Raw genomic sequence first — 24798 nt, forward strand, 5'->3', positions numbered from 1 at the left:
TACAAAAAATATGCATTATGGGTGAAGTATCCCTTTAACAACTAGAAGTTGTTTAAGACCACTGCCTTTAAAAGCCCAAATCTTGGCAAAAATGTGGATTCGGTGTCATTTTCTGTCAGGTATCCACACTGTCATGACCTCCTGATAGCAAAGGCAAAAAAGCTTTGTCTCTTTGAACGCGGTCGGATTGTTGAGCTGCATAAGCAAGGCCCAACAACAAGGCCCTCACAGCGTGCCATTACTGGTGAGGTTGGATGCAGTAAGACAGTCATTTTTAACTTCTTAAAAGATCCTGAGGGTTATGGAACAAAAAAGTCAAGTGGTAGATCCAAAAAAAATTCACCGGCCCTGAGCCGGAGGATCCAATTGGCTGTCCGTCAAGACACGGGACGATCCTCGGCCCAAATTAAGCTTGTCACTAGTGCCAACTGCAGCTCCATAACCATCAGACGGCATCTGCGAGAGAAGGGTTTTAAGAACAAAAAACGTCTTCAAAGGCCTCGTCTCCTTCAACGGCACAAAATTGCCTGTTTGGAGTTTGCACAAGAGCACCAAACATGGGACATTGAAAGGTGGAAGAAAGTTTTATTCTCTGATGAGACAAAATTTAACCTTGACGGTCCTGATGGCTTCCAATGTCACTGGCATGACAAGGAGATCCCACCTGAGATGTTTTCTACACGGTACAGTGGAGGGGGCGCCATCATGATCTGGGGGGGGTTTTTCCTTCAATGGAACAATGGAGCTTCAGGTTGTACAGAGGCATCAAACGGCAGCTGGCTATGTGGAGATGTTGCAGGGGGCATCCCTCATGACTGAAGGCCATCGTCTGAGTGGTCATGACTGGGTTTTTCAACAGGACAACGCTGTAGTTCACAATGCCCGCCTGACAAAGGACTTCTTCCAGAGAAATAACATCACTCTTTTGAACCATCCTGCGTGTTTCCCTGATCTAAATCCAATTGAGAGCATTTGGGGTTGGATGGCAAGGGAAGTTTACAGAAATGGACACCAGTTTCAGACAGTGGATGCCCTCCGTGAAGCCATCTTCACCACTTGGAGCAACATTCCCACTAGCCTCCTGGAAACACTAGCATCAAGCATGCCGAAACAAATTTTTGAGGTGATTAACAAGAAAGCTTTTTTGGCTTTGCCATCAGGAGGTCATGACAGTGTGGATACCTGATAGAAAATGACACTGAATCCACATTTTTGCGAAGATTTGGGCTTTTAAAGGCTGTGGTCTTAAACTTTTGATCAGCTGATGAACAGCCTATTTCAGTTTAATGGTTGTTTGCAATAAATTGCTGACTCAATTTTTTTTTTTTTGGTCTCACTCCCATTTCTTCTTTTTGCATTTTGAAGCTCTATTTAGAACCTTCTTAAGATCCAACAGTGCAAAATGTAAATTTGTGCAATTTCTCAACTGGTCTTCAGATTTTGATCAGGAGTGTATATGGTGATTTAAGGAAATCCAGTTGGTCCACTGGTGGCACAGACCTGAGCAGGTAAACTTGGTATGCTTGGGGGGGGCAATGAAAAGAATACTAAAGAATGTTTGTCTAATGCTAAAAGCAGACAAAGCTACTAATAATCACAGTAATGAATGACTACAGAAACACTTAAGAAATATTACAGAAACACTGTAGGCGCCAATGTGTCTGTGTGCTCGTCTTGCTCTGTTCATGACTACATGTTGCTATTTGTAACTCTGATCAACAACGTGAACATTTCAGTACAAACAGGCCTTCATCAGACTTATCATAGTCTTCTGTACTGCACCTTCATATAAGAAGAGTTCATTTACCAAAACAGATACCTCCATTTGTATTAATTTTTATACACCATAGTTCTCCAGGTAATATCAATCAAAAAATCACTTGCAAACTAATACATTGGCAATGTGAATTTTGCGATAAATTCTTGGATTTGGATTCAGAAAGTATGGTATGTCAAGCATTATATATGGCAGTCAGTTCTTTTGTCCTCTGGTATGGCATTTGTCTGTTTTTCCAAATAAAATTTGTTTGCTTCACCTTATCCTGTGTATAAAGCTATGCACAATGGTTTCATAATATGGGAATGGAGGGAGTGGCACTATATAAATGTAACAATCAAACAGAGGAGGTTCATATAGATGAGAGTATATCCTTTATATACATAATAATATACATATCAGAAATACATTTTGCTGATCCAATCAACCGATGCATGGATCGTCATTCAATCAAAATTTGGTGAAAACATTCATATTGTCATTTCAACATTATTTTTGCAGCAGTTTCATGTTGGCTCACTGGAGAGGCACTTAAATGGAATGGAACTTAACCTAATGTCATCAAACAACTGTGTTTACCCTGCTATTTATTTCAAAATGGCTGCTGTGAAAACAGTGTATTTAGTTGATTCATCATCCTTCCTCAGCTGATACACATTATGGTATCATCGCGATATCTGAGTGAAGAACAGGCCATGATAGATACTGAAAACACACTGTGCACTGTTGCACCTGGATTAAATACATACATACATCTATGTGTTTTCTTGTGGCTTGTTTTTTGTTTCTCTCTCTCTCTCTCTCTCTCTCTCTCTCTCTCTCTCTCTGTCTATACATCTATATCTATATCTATCTATCTATATCTATATCTATCTATCTATATATATACATATACATATATAGAGATTTGCATGTACGACCAAGTGCACACACGCAGAAAACAGTTTTGCTCAAATTAATCACTGAATTTTTCTTGTTATCAATATCTGGAAAGATCCAGTAACTTCTGCATTTCCTGTATCACTCTGCACCAGAGGAGCAGTATCCACCACAGAAATGGAAGTACATTGCTTAAGTTTGCTATAGTCTGTTTTCTTCATTGAACATATGTGCACATGTTAGAGGACAAGAATAACAACAACAGCACTCAGTAATAATAAGAGGAAGATAGCACCACTACTGTGTTAAAGATGATGTCTTTCACCCTGACTGCCATGAGATTTTCCTCTTGATGACATTGAGTCTTTAGGGAAAATATATTCAAGTTTAACTGACTTGTTTCTGTTTTGCGCAATGTCTGCAATGTTGTTGTATACGTCCTTCAGCACTGACAGCATTAAAGGCCCAAATCTGTAACTGACTGTATAGGATGTCAATATGTGGCAAATGAATAATAGCATAGGTTTTAGGCCTCCTACCATGCAGTTTTTTCAATTTAAGCAAAAACAGTGTTGTCTGTCTAAAGGAAAGATTTCATATAACTTCATATGCAATCTTGGACCTTCACTATGCTGTCATGAATGACTGATGAAGTTCTAAAGTGTACATTGTAATAAAAATGCCACTGTAATAAAATAGCACATCATAATGAGGTGACATTTGTTAAAATAGGTCTCCAATTACTGGGTTTACAGTATTCTGCATTGGCACTTTAAGTATACAATAATAATTTCTACTACCTAACTGGCATTTTTTACACTGCACTTTACATTAGGAATGGTTAGGTTGTTTATTTATGTTTGTATGGCCTGCCTGTAGTGTTTATGTTGTGTGTATTGGTATGTGAGGTAGAGGTGCAGGTCTGTTTGTTTTAATGTTTGTTTTACTGTGTTGATAATTTTAATGTTTGTTTTACTGTGTTGATTGTTTTAATGTTATTTGTAAGGACTACAGATGGAAATTAGCTTTTTTGCTAAATCTGGTGCACTCATCTTTTTATTCCTTGAATAGCTAATGAAAGTGCACACTGTCCTTTATAAATTGAATAAAATAAATAAATAAATAAATAAAGAACAGTTATGGCCGAAATGAAATACTACCAAATCTTCAGTTAATTTGCAATTGTGTGCCACCTTCTTGGCCTAGCAAGTTCTAAGAGCTGCAGGCTAAGGATGCTGAGCTAGATAGAGCGCAAGCCAGACAGACACATCAGCTGTCAAGCTATGGGGCACATTAATGGTAGTGAGGTGACTGAATCGCTACATCCTCCCCCTTGCTCCCGAATTTCTTCTCTCACTGTCTCTGATGCATTATGCATTATGGCAGTGCCTTGCTATCTCTCCTCTCCAAAATGTCTTCACTATTAATATTTCCACATTCTCTCTCTGTCTCAATTACCCTGCTTTCCTTTGGGAGCTTGCAGAAAAGAACAGAGATGTTTTAAGAGGAGATAGGACAAAGACTGAGAATTTTTTTTAAAGGGACATCCACCTAAAATACAGGACAGGAGGACTAGGAAATTTCATTGGGCCTGGGGCCTACAGCACAGGACCAAATGCACCCAGAATGAAAAAGTCCACAAACCCAGTGCCAGTGGTAGATTTGCAAAACAAGTCAATTAAGACAGCTTAAAAGGAGGTGTGATGAAATTGGAGACCTATTTTAACAAATGTCACCTCATTATGATGTGCTATTTTATTACAGTGGCATTTTTATTACAATGTACACTTTAGAACTTCATCAGTCATTCATGACAGCATAGTGAAGGTCCAAGATTGCATATGAAGTTATATGAAATCTTTCCTTTAGACAGACAACACTGTTTTTGCTTAAATTGAAAAAACTGCATGGTAGGAGGCCTAAAACCTATGCTATTATTCATTTGCCACATATTGACATCCTATACAGTCAGTTACAGATTTGGGCCTTTAATGCTGTCAGTGCTGAAGGACGTATACAACAACATTGCAGACATTGCGCAAAACAGAAACAAGTCAGTTAAACTTGAATATATTTTCCCTAAAGACTCAATGTCATCAAGAGGAAAATCTCATGGCAGTCAGGGTGAAAGACATCATTTTCAATGCCAAACTACATCACTCTTTGATAGCTCTCCAATAACAAATGCTTTCTGGGTTCAGCTGAGTCTGTACCAGACACCAATGTTACCACCAAACTGAAACCACACAAAAATGAACAGAAGTGAAGTGACAAAATTTGGAATACAATCATAATAATGACTAAAACTGGAGAAAAAAAGATCTAGGTTGAACTGGTTACTAGCAAACATAGAATAATTACTAGTGGAACTGAAAAAACTACTTAATAAAATAGTGAGTGGTATAGCTGGGCAATATATCAGTATTATGTTGATATTGTGATATTCGACTGTATTGTCTGGGATTTTGTATATCGCAGTGTTGTGATGTAGCATAAGTGTTGTCTTTTTCTCATTCAAAAGATTGTGTTACATTATTTTCGGAACTTTGACTGTTCTAGTTGTTCTGTTATTTGCCTGTACCTGCCTGGTCATCACATCCACATTACGCTTCTTAGCAAGCATTTCAATGTGTAAATATTTTGTGAAAACACCAATAGCCATCCATCCTGCACAGCCCTAGTGGGTAATGTGTAATAATAAAACATGCTGGTAAAATAAGATGTAGTTACTCTATGTAAAATGCATGTTGATAATTTTGTTATCTACATGAGATTACCGTAATTGTCGGACTTTTGAGCGCACCTGAATATAAGCCGCACCAACTAAATTTACAAAGAAAAAAGAATTTGTACATATATAGGCCACACCTCTTTATAAGCTGCAGGTGTCCACATTATAACATGAGATATTTACACAGAAAGATGGTACACAGAAAGATTTTTTTAATTTTTACTTAAATAAATGCTTTTTTCCGAGCAGCGCCTGTAACACAGCAGTACAGCGACAGTAAAACGGCAGTAACACGGCTGGTTTAAAAAAAATAACCAGCCGTAGGCCGTTTGCCTACCAGAAAAGTCACTGATCGCTATCTGAACTGAACAGCCTCAGAATGACTTCGTCACACACTTTCTCAGTCTCTCTCTCATTGTCGCTCTCAATGTTACTTTCGTCTCGAGGTGAATTTGTGCTTGAGCTGTCCTCTTCATCACGCAACTTAAAAGCTGCAACATACGCATTTCTTCGTATGTTTTCCATGATGAGGGTGTGTGCATCTATGTTGTGCATGATGCGCAAAATGACTATTCAAAACACAAGCAAACTAGCGTCTTCCTCGGCGCATTATCTCTTCCACCTGTCTGTCTTGCTCGTGCGCTTCCTGCTAGAGCGCCCCCTGGAGGCCGTTAGCCCGTAAAAATCTATATATTAGCTGCATCGTTGTTTCAGCCGCAGGGTTCAAAGCGTGTGAAAAAAGTAGCGGCTTATAGTCCGGAAATTACGGTACTTGATATTAGTCTAAAAGTAAATCAGTCATTAGTCCCCAGTTCATTTTAGATTAGAGCTATCTATTATATGATGTAGCAACTACTAAAATTACACTGTCAACTACTAGCTACCAGAATATTAGGTAGTGACTGAAAAATACATACTAGAAGAAATAAATACAAATCAAAGACAAAACAGTTTGTGGTATCTACAGTACATAACACAGACTTTAATTGTATCATTTAGGGTCCACAACAAGAAATATGACACTTAACTATCATTTCAACTTAGCGACGTAGTTACTGTTTTTATAGTGTGTTGCAGTGCGTAAAAGAATCTTGTTTTCTTTTCCATGTGTTTACCACACTCTAAAGAATTTGTATCGATTCATTTTACAACTACATGATATCATTCTGAACCTTAAAGTGTGCCCAGCTGCCACTGTTAAATGAAGGCAGGACTCCAGCCATGAAGTAGCATGACAGCTAGCAAGCAGCCTCTTCCAGATGCAATTATTTGGCATTCTCAACTGAATGTTTTGAGTATTTATTGGGAGGGAAACAAATACACACAGTAAAATGTTCCCTGATGTGAGCTGTGACAGCTGATGAAAGCCACGGATAGACTTATTATTCCCTTAAGGTTTCAATTTTCTAGTGACACTAAAACACAGGGATGGGGACCTCATTGAGTCCTCTGGACTCTATCTGACCTGTGACCAGACAGTGATATGGTGTGTTATTCCCCCCTGAAAGGCCACCGGCTTTGTTCAACAGGGAGGGCCTGCTCAGTGTCTTCAATTTGCAAGATCATATGCATTATGAGGATGCCCTCTCCTGATGAAAATTTGTAAAAGCTACAATGGCAGTGCCAGGATCGATCTCTTTACATTGTTTCTTTTGCAGTTCTAAGCTTTTAGAGGTAGGCATTTTATAAAATGCCTAAAAATGATGTCTGATCATATTTTTTTGTGGTAATAAATCTCCGCCTGAACTTCACTGATTATTTGCACTGTAGCTAATGCCACATCCTGTGGGACTGGATGATTTGGGGAGTAGAGAAATGAGAACAATGTCTGGACACTGAATATCACAGCTCCCATAGCATTTATTGTGCAATAGTGCTGGGTGGTAGGTAAAATATATTAGCACTGGCTGATGAGCTTAATATATCGCCATTCTTTGTTTTTTGCCAATTTAAAGGTTTTCAGGGTTTCTAATACTATATTAAACTGTGAAGGACAACTACAGACTCATTTGTGATGCAATATCAGCACAGATGCCACACAATTAAAATTTGGTTTAGGTGAATGTGTTAATTGATGCCTCCGTCTGCCTGTCTGTGGCCTCAAAATATGATTTTCTTTATGAAATTGTAGAAAGTTAAATTTTGTTTTCACAGCTCATTAGATGAGTGTCTCTCAAGGTGGCAATACTTTATAACTTATTTTATCAATTTACAAACTCTTCCCTTAAGTCAACCAAACACTAAGGGCCCTATCTTGTGCCACCCGCTATCCGCTGCCACTACCCGCTACCCGCAAATTGCGGATTTAGGAGCTTCCGCTATCCCTAAACGGTATCTTGCACCACCCGCTACCCGCTATCCTTATGCCGACTCCGTCATTTGCGCCTGGAGGTGTGTCCGTGGGTGTGTTTCATGCGCTATCCCTAAGGTTGCTATCTTGCGCACACACTTTAGGGATAGCGGATAGCGGGTGGTCAGGACCACCCGCTATCCGCTTTCCCTAAAGTTTGGGCTGTTAGGAGAGCGCGCCCAGGCGGCTTCAATGCGCGCCCCGACGGAGCCTCGCTACGCACACGGTCGGACTGATACCGGGACGCCGCCGGAATGGACTGAGTATATTACTCATATAGACTGTTTAGAGGAAAGACTGTTTTAATTGGACACTTACGCCAGCACGTTTTATTGTTTTATCATAAGCCAGCAGCTGTGCTATATTTTTATTTTTAATATTTTATTTGCCCAATCTACCTTGTCAATAAATTAGTTTACACATAGTTCCACCTCTGCCTCTTGTGTGTGTGTGTGGTGTGGCCGGGGATTTTGCTCAATCAGTACAACCTTGTGACACGTCCACTTGGACACATGTGGCTCCACCTCCCGAATGAACTCGCCTATAATATAATATATCATATGTATATATATATATAAAGCCAACTTGCTTTAGCCTCAGTAGAAGCCCTGAGAAAATCTACCTCCCTCTCTCCATCGCGGGTTTAGGATTTAGGATTTAGGATAGCGCATCCTGCCCTTAAAGGCAATGGCACCTGGCACACTGATTTGTTTAACTGGCATAACGCCCAAAACACGCCTATGCATAATATAGCGGGTAGCGGAGGTGTTTTGCGGATAGCGGGAGGTGCACAAGATAGCAACTTTTACGGGGGAACGCCTCTTCCTAAATCCTAAATCCGCAAATAGCGGGTTTAGGGAGTCTGGCGCAAGATAGGGCCCTAACTCTCCCATCGTCTCACTGTAATTCATTTTCCCCTATTTTTTTCAATTAGTATAATTAATATTAGTATTACTGCTGCTCTCACAGAATACATATTTCACTGATTCTTGGGAATTTGGATAAAACAGGTTTTAATTTTGAAAAAAAAAAAAAAAAGTGCGTTAAATTACAAAATCTGAAGGTATATCATTATAGGCCAAGGTCTTGGCTGTTCAGCAATGTACCGGTGCAACCTCCTCATTTTGCATTTTTTTCATAAAATAGGTGTTTTTCCAGTTATTAGGCTACTTTGTTTTTGTCAACAACGTCACCGTAATGTTTTTTTTTTTATTTGAAAAACATATTTTTGTATTAAAGAGACTATTACTTTAATAACTCAACAGCACCAAAGAAACATACTGTACGTATATTCATTTAAAACCAATTTAACTGCCTCTGACGGTGGTGACACTAATCTGACGGTGGTGACAGTCGCCTCATTAAAACATACATTTCCAAAATTTATACCACTCAAGTCAATGGCTTCTTGCTTAACAACTTTATTTAACTATTTGGTACAAAAAATAACAATCCTGAGCTCTGTTATAAGCATTTTTCAGACTTCAGTCATCACCGTCAGACAGAAAACCTGACGGTGGTGACGTCTGACGGTGGAGACAAAAACCTGCTCTTTCACAAGCATGAGTTGTTCACATTAGCCAGCTTGTTTTCGCCCTGTTGCTACCTACATCAGACCTCTTCTTAAAAAGTATACATTTATTCCATAATCTAATCTAATATTTTTGATACAAAAGTGACGGTGTTGACATGTGATGGTTGTGACAGTAGCAGTGTCCAAAAATATGAAGAGATTTAAGAGAAAATAGAAAACTTCCAGGAGCCTGAGCGGTCTTGAAGCATGCAGTAGAGCTGAAGGTTTGAAAAGGGCTCCTCAGGAATGTAATTGACCTTGTATTTGTAGAGTTTTTTGTTTTTTAAATAAATATCTGACAGTGGTGACGAATATGTGGAACACATTTTGAGCAACCACAAAATAATAGTAAATATTGTTCAAAACTCACCGTTTGTAGTTTTTAATACAAATTATGATGTACTCTTTCATGTGGTAAATATATTATTCAATGAAATTATTACTTTTTGTTGTTTTAATCAAGTTGAAATGATTATCTCCTATCCGAGGACAACTGGTTTTGTAGGCCATGGGCCAACATATAATCATTAAATTAATACAAATTAAAAATAAACCTATAAAAGAACCTTACAAATGTGCAAAGGACCCCCTGATTATGCCCTTGATTCTTTTTATTCATTAAAATGTTGTAAATTTCTAACAGAAATAGCATTTTTCTTAGTGGGACATGATTTATCCAAATTCCCAAGAATCAGTGATTTTGTTTACTGATATACTGGGTAGGTAGGAGATTAATTTAGAGGAATCTTTATTTGTAGTTAATAGTTGATATTCATTTTGTGGGTGCTTTAATATTCAGTGCATAGACATTTCAGTTACTTGTACCTGCACCCAACTTGGGGTCGATGTTTTCATCTTCTAAGTTATTAAATAGTCCCACAGGCAGGAAGTTCAAGGTTCAGAGGAGGTTTAGTGTCAGACACTGATCTCTACCTGCTCCCTGTTCTGCTGAAACATCTACACGTATGTTTGACAGAGGGAGATAAAGGCAAGACACAATTTCCTATGAGTGCTTCACTTTCACTTCCCATCGTGTTTTCTCTGTGTACAGACACATTGCTATCGTCCAATTTGTAGCAGAAGGTTGCCATCTGCTGGCCGGCAGTAGCTAAGCTAATCAACCTGTGTGCCAGTCTTGTGTATGACATCATGGTCAAAAATGGATCTGATACAGTTCTGTACATTTGAACGACTTAAAGTGTGCATGTTGTATTTTGCTGGAGACCTTGTCAGCCAGCATAGAATTCCTCTTAGCCAGCTCCTGAATGCCTGGTCTCCAATGTGTGAAACCTGAATTACATTCTGAATTGTTCCACCCTCTGAAGCTGTGCGAGCATTTCTAATGTGTCCACCTGTTTTCATTCAGGTTTTTGAGCATATCTCACTAAAATAATGTAGACATAAGGCCAATGGACAACATTGTTATTAGCCTCATCTGGGCTGTTATCTGGTTTCTTAAATGCCACATAAATGAATAAGTCAGTTGCCATAACCTGGGTAAGACATTAAGAGAAATCAGGTTACGGGGCCTAGATTTCTCTTAAAGAAACCCAATTATTGTGCCATGCATACAATTAATCACATTTCTGAAAAACTTTTTCATGTGCATATGGAGGAAAAGAGAGTGTATAGGAAACTGACATGATAAACACAATAAATACACAATGTAAAACACCCTGGATGAACAGACTGTATTGAAAGTACAATCTATGTGCATCCTTGTGAGCTTTGCTCAATTGCAGGACTCCAATTTTTACTTCTTCATACAGTTGTGATATGGCTATGTCAGTAAATTGGCAAAAATATAAATAAAAATATAAAACAATTGATTGTTGGCATTAGGGAATCGATAACTGAAGCAAGAGAAGAAATTGCGATCTTATGCTGACTTCTATCAGTAATATCAGTCAACAACATCAACACAGAGCCATCATCTGACCAGTAAGACCAACTGACAATCAAAACAGAAACCTATTACTTTTTGGATTCAATTGTTAATTACTGCTTTGGCCCCTGTATTTGCTTATGAGACCACAGCAACCTGGAGGTATGTAAAGTTCTACAATGAAGTAAGTGATGCAATTTTCAACACAGTCCATCATCATAATGGCAAAAACTCAGGAAATAAGGTCTAAGTTGAAAATAACTTATCTTTAGTATCTTTAGTGCTAGCAAGCTAGGCCATGTGACATTAAGTATATCAACAGCTGTGTGTTAATAAATCTATTACACTTCTTTTATGCCGCTCAGCAACAAAATAAATTATGTGTACACTTCCCTCTCAAACTTGAGTAAGACTTATTCAGTCTTACTCGGATAGCATGCCCTGTATTTGGAAAGCTAAAAGGTTTAACCAGGTAAGATATTGTATGTAGATCATCTGACGTCATGTCTTGACGAGGATAATCACAGCTGTCTTCGTTTGTCTCATTATTTGGAATTTTTCTCCTTGATGTGTTAAAAGTTCTTCACGACCATCATGAAAAAACTGAGCATGGCACTTGCAGAGTTTATAGTCTGATTAGGCAGTTGCAATTGTTGGAATTATGAGGTTGTCTATCAACATGGTCGCCAGGAACTTATGGACTGCTTCACCAAAGCTTCTCTTCAAAATTATGGCAATATAAAAAAACAAGTCCCATTACACGTTTTTGTTGTACAATGGCATAATCCACTTTGTCTGCATTCATTTATGTGCTAAAAATGGTACTTTGGGATCAATTTAGTCATGAAAACGTAAACAGAGAAACACAAACACAGTATTCTGGACTAGCAGCCCAGGGGAGCACAGAGCAACAGAGCAATGCCTACCACACACTCACAGATTTTGCAAAGGCTAGGTATCTTGCAGAGGCGCTATTCGCAAGACTACAACTAGATTCCTTTTGGGACTGCCTGATGAATATTACAGGAATATTATAGGATTAGTACAGTGATGATTCTTCAAATAATCTATAAGGTAGGTATGTACCTGAACCCGAATACGATATTCGGAAGTACACAAATAATGCTTTGATCCCTAATAGTTTTTCTGTCCGAAGTTTCTCCTCATTATACAGGAGCTTTTTTCTAAAGAAAAAAAACGTTATTCAGTAGAGCCAAGCCCCCAAGAACAGCGCCGCGCATTGAGGCCAATTTTACATAGTGGCCAAACGTGGAATTGCAGGCTATAAAACGGTGGATACATTTTTTTGAGTGTCACAACCCCCGCGAAACGACTTGTTTCACTAGCAGAATTTGATCCATTCAGTTTGATTACATTTGGAAAGTCTAGAAGAGCCGCACGATTAAATTATTTTTTTCCCGTTCTAGCCGAGAGCTAAACCAGAAGTTAGCCGGCTAGCTCGGTGGAAGTCTCTAGTACGCCCACTTCCAGTTTCTTCCCGAATCCGAATAACGAATCCAAAGTTTTTTTTAAAAGCCCGAATCCGAACCTGAATACAAATAGTGCAATGGCTATACACCCCTACCAAAAGGGGTGAATTATGATAAGTGGATGATTAATAACTTGAATCAGACCAAGAGTTCTGCTGTTATGTTGGTAACTCACCACTCTGCGGACCCTGGTCTTGCAGTCAATGTGAAGCTCTTTGCATTTCTGCAGAGCAGCTTCTAAAGACTTCTTCAGATCCAGTGCTCTCCTTAACAACTGCTGCTGGTCTGACTTGGTGAAGACCTATACACACACCACACACATGCACACAGGTTTCACTTTATATCAAATCACACTGAGAAGTCACTTATAACACCCAGTGTTCTGATTGTTCTGAAAAGATTTCCATAACATTAACAGACACTAATTTGGAAAAACAATTTTCAGGAAAAAAAAAAATACACAGATTGCTTTCCAATTGCTCACAATTGGATATTTTCATAAGGTAGGATTAATATATTATGCTACATTGTCTGATAAATAAATGCTACATTCTGTAATAAATCAATCAGAGACGTGCGTTATTCTGTATTTTTAGAACAGGGTGAGAGGGGGAAACTACACATTATCAAGCAACAAATCAACAGAATGAAACAGAGATTTGAGTAACACAATCAACCTTCAGTCTATGGCTAGCAAGCCAGTGAGTGTGTGTGAGTGTGTGTGTATGTCTATGCTAAGTTGTCACTGGAAGTGTTTGGACGTTAAGGTATGGGTTGGACGCTGAGTTCCATCACCTACAGTGCTGTGAAAAAGTATTTGCCCTCAACCGATGCTCGAAAACCCTCCAATGTGGCTGAATTAAAACAATTCTGTAAAGAAGAGTGGGCCAAAATTCCTCCACAGCGATGTAAAAGACTCACTGCCAGTTATCGCAAACACTTGATTGCAGCTGTTGCCGCCAAGGGTGACACAACCAGTTATTAGGGTTAGGGGTGCAATAGGGCCAGGTAGGTTTGGATAGCTTTTTCCCCTTAATAAATTAAATCATCATTTAAAAACTGTATTTTGTATTTACTCGGGTTATCTTTGTCTAATATTAAAATTTGTTTGATGATTTGAAACATATAAGTGTGACAAATATGCAAAAAATTAAGAAATCAGGAAGGGGGCAAATACTTTTTCACAGCACTGTATGCGTATAAAAGAATGTCCCAAAATATAATACCCAACATCCTATTTGTACCAAACTCTCAACAATGACAAAGACATGAGGAATCCACATATTTGGTCAATTGGTCATAATTGGATCTTCCAAAATTCATGCAAATTCTACTTCAATGACGACTGTACATCAGTCAGTTCTCTTAAACTGACATATGACGTATGATAATGAGCCTGGGACTATTGTAATATATTCTCTGTGAATACAGTGGCTTGGCTTCCCTGTCCACATTAATGAGTTATTGAAATTGTTCAGCTTACATTCCATCAAAAAGGTTTATCAATCCCCAAAGGGGAAACTCATTTGCCACCAAACCAGATAATCTGCAATGATTTGGGGGCAAATGAGTCTATCTATATATCTATTAAAATACTTGTTTTTAACCACAGTTGACAGTGTTCTCTTTTCGTCAGTTTCAGCCCCACAACAAATTGAGTATTACAGATGAGATTACGATTGGGTGAGATCAGAACTGAGGATGGGACAACTGCCTTCTCTGTGGGGAAAGTTAAATAATATCAAATTTATCAAAATGGGTAAACTACCCTTTAAGAGGTTCAGCTTTCTCGTGAGTAGTGAATTGTAGTGTGTGTGTGTGTGTGTGTTTGTACTAACCTGAACCCAGCTCTGTACAGCTGGCAGGTGTTTAGTTGTTATCAGTCTATCGAGGTCTAGTATTGTGGAAATGACTGCTTCATTATCCTCGGTCTCTTTAACATGGACATCTGAGAGGAGAGGAGAGGCAACAAGAAAGAGGGTCTCACAGTGAAAATCTTTGACTCCCACTACATTTACAGTATAATTGTTTGTGTGTGTGTGTGTGTGTGTGTGTGTGTGTGTGTGAGCGTGTGTCTGTGTGTTGTACCCACCAGGATCAACGCTGATGTCCAGGCTGTATGAATGAGATATCAGCCCAGAGTTACGAATAAAGGAGTCTTCATCAAGGCCGTCCTCCCCTTGTCCTTCAGTACACCTTAAACCCCCTTGCTCTTCATCCTCCATTTCTTCCTCCATCTCTCCCTCCCGTAGCACTTCCTGCCCCTCTTCCTTCTTCTCTTCCTTCCCTACCTCATTCCTCTCCTCTTCTGTAACCGTCCTATCTGTCTTCTTCCTCATACCTTCCTCCTGCTCCTCCTCCTCCTCCTCTCCCTCCTTTGCAGCCTTGTTTCCCTTTTGACTGTTCTCTGGATCTTTCCCCTTCCTCTCCTCTCTCTCCTCTACACCACTCTTCTTCTTTTTCTTCTTCTTTCCTCTCTCCTCCCTCTCATCTTTTCCTTTCTTCTCCTCCACACTGTTGCTCTTCTTCCCCCTGCATTCCCTCTCCTCCCTTAGGTCTTTGCTGCAGCAGGGCTGTTCATCCTCTGCTACACACTGGTTGGTTGGTGCAGAGTTCTGAAGGCTGTGATTGGCTGTCCAGGGATCTGAGAGGTCAAACTCATCCGGAAGTAGCAGGTTCAGGCATGATTTCATTTCTGTCAGCGTCGCCTGAATTTCCTGGGTGGACTCTGGCACAGATTAACAGACATCTTAGAACTGATATTAGGATTGTATGTCTTTATGTATCCTCTGTTATTATTACCTGCATGAAAGCTGAGTGAATGGTGTTTACCACATGAAAGTTCAGCTAAAGAGCATTTCTTTACTGTAAGACATGAATGCAGAATTTCTGTCTGTCACACCCTAAATCAGGCTGGCTCATTTCAATCTGAAAATGAACTTTCAGAGACTTCAAACTTTCTTCACACCAGTATTCCATCACAATAATGATGTCTTCCACATTTGTTTTCCTAAAAGCAGCAGCACTGTTGTGGTTTGATGCCTCGAAAGCGGGCAGAGTAAAATGGTCTCTCCATTGGAAAATATTTCCCAGGAAAATGTTTGCTTTACACAGCTAATTATCAGTTCTGTGGCTTATGAATGGTGACAACTTTGTTAGCTACAAAAGCAGAACATTATAAGGTGGGTGTTTCAACCAAAACCATTCAAATTTGAAAATCACAGAACTTTGATTATATGTTGAGAAATCTTCAGTACCCCTGCATTATTTGCAAAATTGTTGCAAACTAAAATGTGGGTAGTAAATGAACCGAACATGCAAAATCATTGGGAAGGTAAGCTAGCTGAATACTTTTGTATAACCAATAGCGTTGCAGAACAAGGCAGAATGTGTAGTAATAACATCACTGGCTGTCACTGAATGTAGTTGCTAGCGGCTAGCCATCACTTTTAACACATAATACATGACTGTCGCATAATGAGGAGAAAAATTATACATTTTGTAATAAATCAATCAGGGAAATGGGTTGTTCTGTACTGTTATAATAGGGTGATCCATGCAGGTCAAGCAATAATAACAACTTGTTAAATATGGGTTGTCCCACTTGTAGTATATTTGGAGCACAACTGGCCTTAGGAGAGAATATATTCTCATCTTAAGGTGGAACACAGGAGAAACACTAACCCTACTGTCAAGCAGAGTCTATCATGTTATTATTATGACTCTTATCATCAGAAGCAGCAGATCTTTAACCAATTAGTCGATCGACAGAATGTTGATCGATTATCATTTTGCTAAAATGATTCATCGTTTTATTCGTTTTACAAGTGAAAAAAACAAACCTTTGCTGGTTATAGCTTCACAAATGCTAAGAATCTCTTGCTTTTTCTCTCATACCATTACAAAATGCAAAGGAACAACTTGTGCACACCTGAGTCATCTTTCTCCAGGTGTGGATGAACAAAAAATGATCAAACACAGAAAGGAAGTAGTCCTGCTGGAACTCTCCTGATTTTATTCACATTCACATTTAAATGATCAGCTATTTCAACATCAACTGTTCCATCCATCCAGAATGACTTGCATGGTAAATAGGGAGTTATCATGTGACAGTTCACGATTGCTTGATTGACTGTGCCATGTTTTCTATATCTTACCTTCTCTGACTAAAACACAGTTCTTTTGTGAAAAAATCTAGAAGTTTTGCAAGTTCCAGCAGTGTGCAGGACAACCTCCATTTTATATATTATTACAATTTTTATTTAAAAATATGTTTTTTTGGCTGCAGATCAGATTAAGAAAGCCTGAAGACATCATTTTGGGTGTGATTGGCATTTGTCATTAGCTCTAACATTTTATAACTACAAAAATTAATTGATTAACTGAAAACAATGAACTGAAACATACTCATTTGCTGCAGCCCTAAGTAGTAGCAGTAACAGCAGAGTAAAATGATTACCCTCCATGTCTCTGGTGGCTGCCTCCACTCTCTCCCTGTAGATCCTATCCATTCTCCTCTGCCTCTCCTCCTCCCTCCTCCTTTCTGCTACTGACCTGGCTTCAACATCCTGGAAGTCCACCTGACAGAGAGAACATAAACAACATGGATTAGCATGGCAAACACTGAGTCAAAGTAGACAGGTAGCATTATCCTCAGCAGTGACAGGCCCAACAGGTGTGCGTAATTTGGCAGGTTTAGGAAGGAACAAAAGCTTCACTTTCTATAGGAAGGAAAGCCTTCAGTAGTGCACATACCTCTGGACACATGCAATAGTCAAGATATACCAGTTCCACAAGCTGAATATTTACCTTAAGTTAACCACACCTAACTGCCACACCTGCCTTTCAACAAATCAGTGTTAAAAGTCAAACTGGGTATTAGATGCATTTTTATATGAAGCCACACCCACTATTTGTCAGTTCTTGCTTCCCACAGGACCAACTTTTCCACAAAGTTTCAAAATGTTTCATGAATGCAGTCAAAAGTTAGACGCATTTTTCTGCAAAGACATGGCTACTGCCACGCCCCCTTTTGCCAATTGGTTTGAAAAGTGATTCAGTTTTTCCTTTGACCTTGACCAAACGTTCCACAAAGTTTCATGCAAATCTGTTTTTTTTTTTTTTTAAATATCCTGCTAACAGACAAGGAACATAACCCCTGTCCAGTTGCGTTGGTAATAGGTAACAGTACAACATACTGTCTGAGTGCCATGATGGCCTTATTATCACACGACGGATGCTGCATTCCAGACATGTCAGAATGTCAGACATTATGACTTACTTACTTAATTACTTTTAATGTGCTCACAATCTTCAATGACCTTTGCCTGAAGTTAAACCTATTAAACTGCAAACGGTTAAACATTTACTAATGAATTATAAATTTGTGCCAGTACAGCTGCTAGCATATTTTAATGCCAGCCACAAATGATTTTGGTTTTTTTTGTTTTTTGGTTTTTTGTCCTACATAAAGTTGGCATTTTAAGGTAGCACAGTGGACCTTGAGTTGGAACTTGAGTTGTTCAACATTGTTTGAACTCAAAAAGTGATTCAGCTGGCATGAGAACTAACAGAGAATAATGTTCTGTTTTTTCCCACTTGACAGGTAACTTGCGAACTAATAATGTGAACATATTAATAGCCGGGCACCACAACCTAAAATAACTTTCTGGCAAGGGCATGGCCTTGCTGAAAATGCACTGTGCTCAGCAAACATAGCCCAGGTAAATAAAGGTTCGAAATGGTAGACAGTAACAAATATGCTTAAAAGTTTAACCAAATGGGAGGCAAATTTAAAAAAAAAAAAAAAAAAATGTGTTCCATCCAGAGAGAGCCAGGGGTGGAGTGCAAAAACCACAACTCATTTTGGTGAAAAAGAAGTGTGGGACATATTCAGCTTCCCAGTTTTAAGTGCAACATGAGGTCGGTGAAAGTAGTCCATAGTTTGATAGCTGTCTGTCTCACCTTCTTGACCTGTTTAAGAAAGTGGTAGCCCAGCGCAAGCTTCTTATAGGCTGATCCATAGGAGGCCTGCCATGACTGGACAGTCTGAATGGCTGACACTTTGAGCTTCTTGGCTACCTCTTTAGGGGGAGGAAGGGGCTGCTCCAAGTCTGTCTCCACCGTCAACTCCAAGAACTCCTGCGGAGTGGGGGTGGGGGGTGGGGGTGGGGGGGTGGAAGAGGAGGGGGAAGAGCAAAGGTAGTAAATTACATTATTTCTTAGAAAAGCTGGGTTCCAATTCCACTGCTGTATTTAAAGAGCAGAATTTCACCATATCAATACTTAACTGGTTATCAGTGTTGTGCATGACCACATTACAAAATGGTGTGTACTGAACATGCTCATATTTTTAATGAATCGAATGGCTATTTCCGCAACTAATGAATGTGAACACAAGCACTGTTAACTCACATGATACTTAGTAAAAAGTGAGGATACCATAAAAAGAAAGTAAAAAAAATGTGAAAACTACTATTAGCTGCTTAAAAAAAAAAAATAAAGCCCGATCCACCCACTATCCATCCATCCATTGTCCAAACCGCTTATTCTCACAAGGGTCGCAGGACCCACTATCCTAAATGTAAAATTTGTAAAATAAATAAATAAATAAATGAATAAATAAATAAATAAGTTGTGATTTAAGTTACCCATCGTTTGAATTCATATGGGCAATGTATTATTATTGTTTTTTTGTCAGGAACCAGGACAAAAAACAACAACAAAAAAAAACCAATAATAATCAAGTGTTAATCCTCAATCACCAATGCAGCAAATCTTTATATTTTTAGAAAAAAAATAAAGGAGCAATATTATAACAGGAAAATATTGTGGTTCACCACACTTTTCATTTTGCACAGTCTAACTGAATGGGTTTCTTGTTAGCCAATGTGTGGACTGTGATGTAATGACTAGGGACAAATGTTGTGCCTGAGGCAGTCAAACTAAGCTGCATTTTCACTTCCACTACCAGGATGCCGATTAACACACACACTAGCGAAGAAACCGAAACACAAAACAAAATCCTCCAGGAAGGGAATTTCTCGGCTCTGTTCTTCCTCTTTGGCAGTTTTGGCAGCGATGTCCGGTGCACTCTTGTTGATACAGCGCCACCACATCGGCACAATGCTGCAACTGCAGTTAAAATGACATCCATCTACCACAACGCTTGTCAGAAAATAACAATTTTCCCGACGTCAGAGTTTTGAGAGCCGGGGGCGGCACGAAATTAGGCGGAGGAGGCCGCCTCGTAATTTTATATGCAGGAAAAACCCTGTATGACTTTGACCAGGGTAGCCAGGTTGCTCTGGCATGGAGACATAGTCAGTTATTAGTCCAGGGATTAAAGCAAAAAAAATATTTTGGACTTAAATTTTTTTTTCAGGCCAGTTCATATTCCCCCATAATGCGCTGCACTGCGCTTTAAGAATGGCCCCTTTTCTATGGAGGACTAAAAGGGACAGAATGAAATAAATAAATACATCTTTAAATAAATACTTAAAAGTGTCATTAATTAATTAAAATGGGAATTAAATAAATAAATGTGTCATTAAATGTGTCATTAATTCATTAAAATACCAGCTCATTTAATGTAAAACCATATAATTATTTCACTATTTAATTGGTAAAAAATCCACGTTACGTCTCTGTTAACTCCACTCATGCAGTTACAACAGGGGTCCGTTTCACAAAGCAGGTTCAACAAACTCCGAGTCTTACCCTGAACTCTGAGTTGATCTACTCTGAGATAGGAAACTCTGAGTTTTCGGTTCCAGAACAGCTGATTTGAGTTAGTTTGATCAACTCGGAGTAGTTTCACCTGGAGTTAAGCGCGTACACCACAGCTATAAAAAGACAGCGTCAATGGAGCCCCGATTTGACGAGTCACCATGGCAACAGGGAAGCGTCGGGCTGCGTTTTTCCACCGCAGTTGAATTGGAAATCTCAATGCATTCATACAGCGAGTTTGAACATGTTTTTAAAAAAAAAAAAAAAAAAAAAAAAAAAACTGCAACACCGCTGCAGCGGCTAAGGAGAGGGAGATGGAGTGGGAGAACATTGCTGCTTGGGTCAGTGCGTAAGTTTAAATGTAGTCCGTTGCAATCACAATAACATTACAGGGGAAACTGCTTGAATGGTAGCCTATTAATTTATTTCATTTAGGTGCAATCCCGCAGGGGAGAAGCGCACTTGGTAGCAGCTTAAGATGAAATATAAAAACATTGTTCAAACAGGTAAGACCTCGGCATAAACATCTATGTGCGGTCTTATAACCATCTCCCAACGAATATTTAATTCTTTGCGCAGTAACACTGCCCCTTCTTCCACGGGATCGTTGTTGAAAGGACATGCCATGTTCGTGAAAAAAAGTCCCCACCTAACTACTAATGGACTTCTAATAAAGGCCTACTGACTGTTTTTTAAATATTATTTTTTAAAAATAACAGATGGCAGAACTAATGCACCACGCCAAAACTCGCCTGCTGACTGAATGAATGAGGAATTAAATACCAAGTGTGGCTGAAAGAGGGCGGACACAGAGAGAAACTCGAGGTTTCATGAGAAAAAAAACTCCATAGTTTCATGGAGTCTGTTACTGCGGTAACTGACTGAGAGCTTAAGTTACCTCCCTCTGTGAAACAGGCTAGAGTTACCCCTCTTTCTCTGCTTTGAGTTACCTCCCTTTGTGAAACGGAAAACTCAGAGTTTTCATTAAACCTGCTTTGTGAAACGGACCCCTGATCCATCCCTGAGAGGCAGGGGTCAACCCGCCCTCCTCTGTTTCTGATTGGCTAATACCACGGCTCTGGCTGGATTTATTGGTTTACAACAGCGTCAGTTTAATGCCTAACATGATTTCATTGGATAGTCAAAACTGTACCACAACAAAATGCATGAGCAACTTTTTTTTTTTTTTTTTTTTGGTCTTTCTTTTTTTCCCCTCTTTTTCCAACTGACGGAAATCCGTCTAGAGGAGGAGAACTTTAATCTCTGCTATTAGTCAGTTAGACGTCATCAGCTATTAGTTCATATCACTTATTAGTTCAACTGTCATGCGGTGGTCTGAATGAAAACCTGCAGACTCTTGGTCTTCTGTGAATATGACCGAGAATCACTGGTCTCCAGCAGACCAGTACCTGGAAGTTGTCCACCAGTAGGTTTCTGAAGTGATGGGATCTGGAGAAAAGCTCCCTGGCTATCTGGAAGGCTGACAGTCTGATCTCAGCATGGTCCTGGTTGAGCTGGGACATCACTGAGTGGTAGATATGGTCTAGGCAGTCAGTAGATACTCTGGTTTGGACAGCAAACAGAGAATGGACAGAGGTTAGTCTATTCTTGCTTCTTAAGCTAAGTAAGTAGCTGGCTGCAGACTTGAACTCGGGTTAGACCAAAATACTGTTCACAGGACTCTAGACTGTGACCAGGACTTAACAATATGAGAAAAATCATACTGTAATTAATTTTACAGATATTGTGACTGTGATATGAACAGGAATAATAACTTTGCATTATGCCTATGATGCCTGTGTCAGCACAACGGGGAGATTAAGAGTCTGACCCAGTGGAACAGGTACAGCAAGCTATAAAGCCCAGGCACACTTACACCTTTTGTTCTGAGTGGCTGATCCATCTTTGATATGATGATATGATGCATTTCATGGATCTATAGTTGTGTACCAAACATTATTATGCTAAATTAATACTAATTTGATATTCTGATCAGATTTCACACAAGTATGCATTAAGATGTTTTAATTATTATTATTGTTTTATGAAGCTGCTTCAAGAACTTTTTCTCCAAGGCAAGATAAAATGGCCTGGATTATTTATTTATTTATTTGGAAGCGGTAAATGTTCACATTTACATATATTGACTACTAGCACAAAACATCAACTAAAAGCAATGTAAGTTCCAAAATGAGTATAAACCCCCACCTCAGCAGTCTGAATTTACTTTTAGGTATATACAATTGACTTTTCAGTAAAAAGCAGTTTCATGGCCAGGTGTGGCCTTCTCTCTAGTTATTGACAAGTTAAGAAAATAAAAGGTAAAAGATCTGGAGTTCATTCCAAGTGTTTGTGTTTGCATTTGGTAGCTGTTTATCAGAACCCTCAACATGCGATCCAAAGAGGTATCTAGGCAGGTGACGGAGGCCATCATTACGTTCAAAAAGCAAATAAAAAATAAAAAAATAGAAACAACTTTAGGAATGGCCAAATCAATGGTTTGATATATCCTGAAAAAGAAGGAAAGCACTGGGAAGCTAGACAACACCGAAAGGCCTGGAAGACCACAGAAGACATGTGGATGACAGAACCATTCTTTCCCTGGTGAAGAAAAACCCATTCACATCATCTGGGGAAGTCAAAAACACTCTGGAGGAACTAGGCGAATCATTGTCCAAATCTGTTATGGCATGGGCATGTATGGCTGCCAATTGAACTGCGTCACTAGTGTTTCTTGATGATGTGACTGCTGATGGAAGTAGCAGGATGACCTCTGATGTTTATAGGGTTCTACTATCTGCTCACATTCAGCCAGATGTCACAAAACTCATAGGACGGAGTTTCACAGTGCAAATGGACAATGACCCAAAACATACTATTAAAGCAACCCAAGAGTTACTGAAAGCAAAGAAGTGGAATATTCTTCACTGGCCAAGTCAGTCCCCAGACCTCAACCCAACTGAGCTGCTTTTCACCTGCTGAGACCAAACTGAAGGCAGAAAGACCCACAAACAAGCAGCAACTGAAGGCAATTTGGTGATGCTGTCCATGGGCTCCAGACTTCAGGCAGTCAGACACTGCAAAGGATTTTCCTCCGAATGTACATACAGTACATGACTATAACTCTAATCCTTAGAAATATAGTCATGTATGTTATATATAGTTTGTCCAATTACTTTTGAGCCTCTAAAAATTGGGTGACATTGTATAATACTGGCTGTAATTCCTAAAACCTTGATGCCATATTTTTGTTCAACCCCTTAAATTGAAGCTGAAAATCTGCACTTCAGTCACATCTTGATTACTCCATTTTGAATCCACCAATGTGGTGGACAAGGGCAAAATGATGCATATTGTGTCACTGTTAAAATACTTATGGACCAAACTATTCTTTACATATGTGCATATGAGGCCCCTGAGGAAAGCAGTGAAAAGAAGCGTCTACTTTCAGATCAAAGTAATAGATCACCAAGCTGCAACCTACTTGCAGATCTTCTTTATTTCCTTCATCTTGTCCTGGTTGAGTTCTGGTTGGCCTGATGTGGTCAGCTCCTCCACCAGCTCTGAAAGCCTGTCCCTTTGGGCCTGCTCCATTATAATTATATATTTACCTGTCAAATAAACAAAAGCACACTTAAGCTCAGGTCCTCCTTGTGTGGCTGTAAACAGCAGATCACACTAGGGCTGGGCAGTATATCAATATCTTCTCAAGATCATAAAATGAAACTAGATATCTTCTGAGATTCAAGAAATTGTAACATCATGATATGGTATAAATGATGACTCTAATGCAGTGTAAAGGGTGAATTACAGTGACAAAATGCAATCTTCTTAATTTATTAGATCCACATTATTAATGATTATTTACCAAAAATCTTGTATGTAAATATTTTGTGAAAGCACCAGTAGTCACCATTACAATATCATCACTATATTGGTATCTTTGTATTTAGTCAATATCGTATATGTATATAATATATAATAATATATATATGATTTTGTGCATAACATCCAGATCACACTAGTCCCTAGATCACACTAGTCCATGCATTTGATCACAAAAATTATATATCTAACGAAGTCAAAACAGTACAAAGGTCAACATTCCCAATCGTCAACACTTCAAGTTAGCAGTCCGATAACGTTAGCATTGACAAGATGATAAAAATAAAAGAAAAACTCCACAGCGCAACACAGCAGAAACCAAAAGTATAACCTCACTAAACTTAACGACCTGTTCAGCTGTTAGCTCCACGTACAACAGAGAGGACTGGCTCGTTAGCGAGCCATGAAATACACTTCTTATCCAGTAATGATCTTTTTACCTAGCAGGAGCTGTATATTTTTCCTACCCCTCTCTCTGCTGCCACTCGTGCGCATGTACG

The 24798-nt window shown here is 39.1% G+C and overlaps 1 protein-coding gene across 4 annotated transcripts in view; it reads right to left on the bottom strand.

Moving 5' to 3' along the window:
- Positions 1 to 24786, bottom strand: part of uvssa (UV-stimulated scaffold protein A) — a 65740-nt gene extending 40954 nt beyond the window's left edge. Inside the window, exons 1-8 of one of the 4 annotated variants that reach the window (XM_030062025.1) lie at positions 24766 to 24786; positions 23898 to 24024; positions 21823 to 21976; positions 18650 to 18826; positions 17145 to 17265; positions 14778 to 15413; positions 14524 to 14633; positions 12861 to 12986 (exon numbers count right to left, since the gene is read on the bottom strand). In XM_030062025.1, coding sequence (XP_029917885.1) covers positions 12861 to 12986; positions 14524 to 14633; positions 14778 to 15413; positions 17145 to 17265; positions 18650 to 18826; positions 21823 to 21976; positions 23898 to 24007 — 1434 coding nt within the window. In that variant the 5' untranslated portion in view covers positions 24008 to 24024; positions 24766 to 24786. Of the gene's footprint in view, positions 1 to 12860; positions 12987 to 14523; positions 14634 to 14777; positions 15414 to 17144; positions 17266 to 18649; positions 18827 to 21822; positions 21977 to 23897; positions 24025 to 24634 lie in introns of all 4 variants that reach the window. The other 3 variants (XM_030062022.1, XM_030062023.1, XM_030062024.1) reach the window with 3 other exon arrangements.
- Positions 24787 to 24798: the final 12 nt, after the last annotated feature.

The sequence above is a fragment of the Myripristis murdjan genome, chromosome 10 (assembly GCF_902150065.1).
Source record: "Myripristis murdjan chromosome 10, fMyrMur1.1, whole genome shotgun sequence".
Lineage (NCBI taxonomy): Eukaryota > Metazoa > Chordata > Actinopteri > Holocentriformes > Holocentridae > Myripristis > Myripristis murdjan.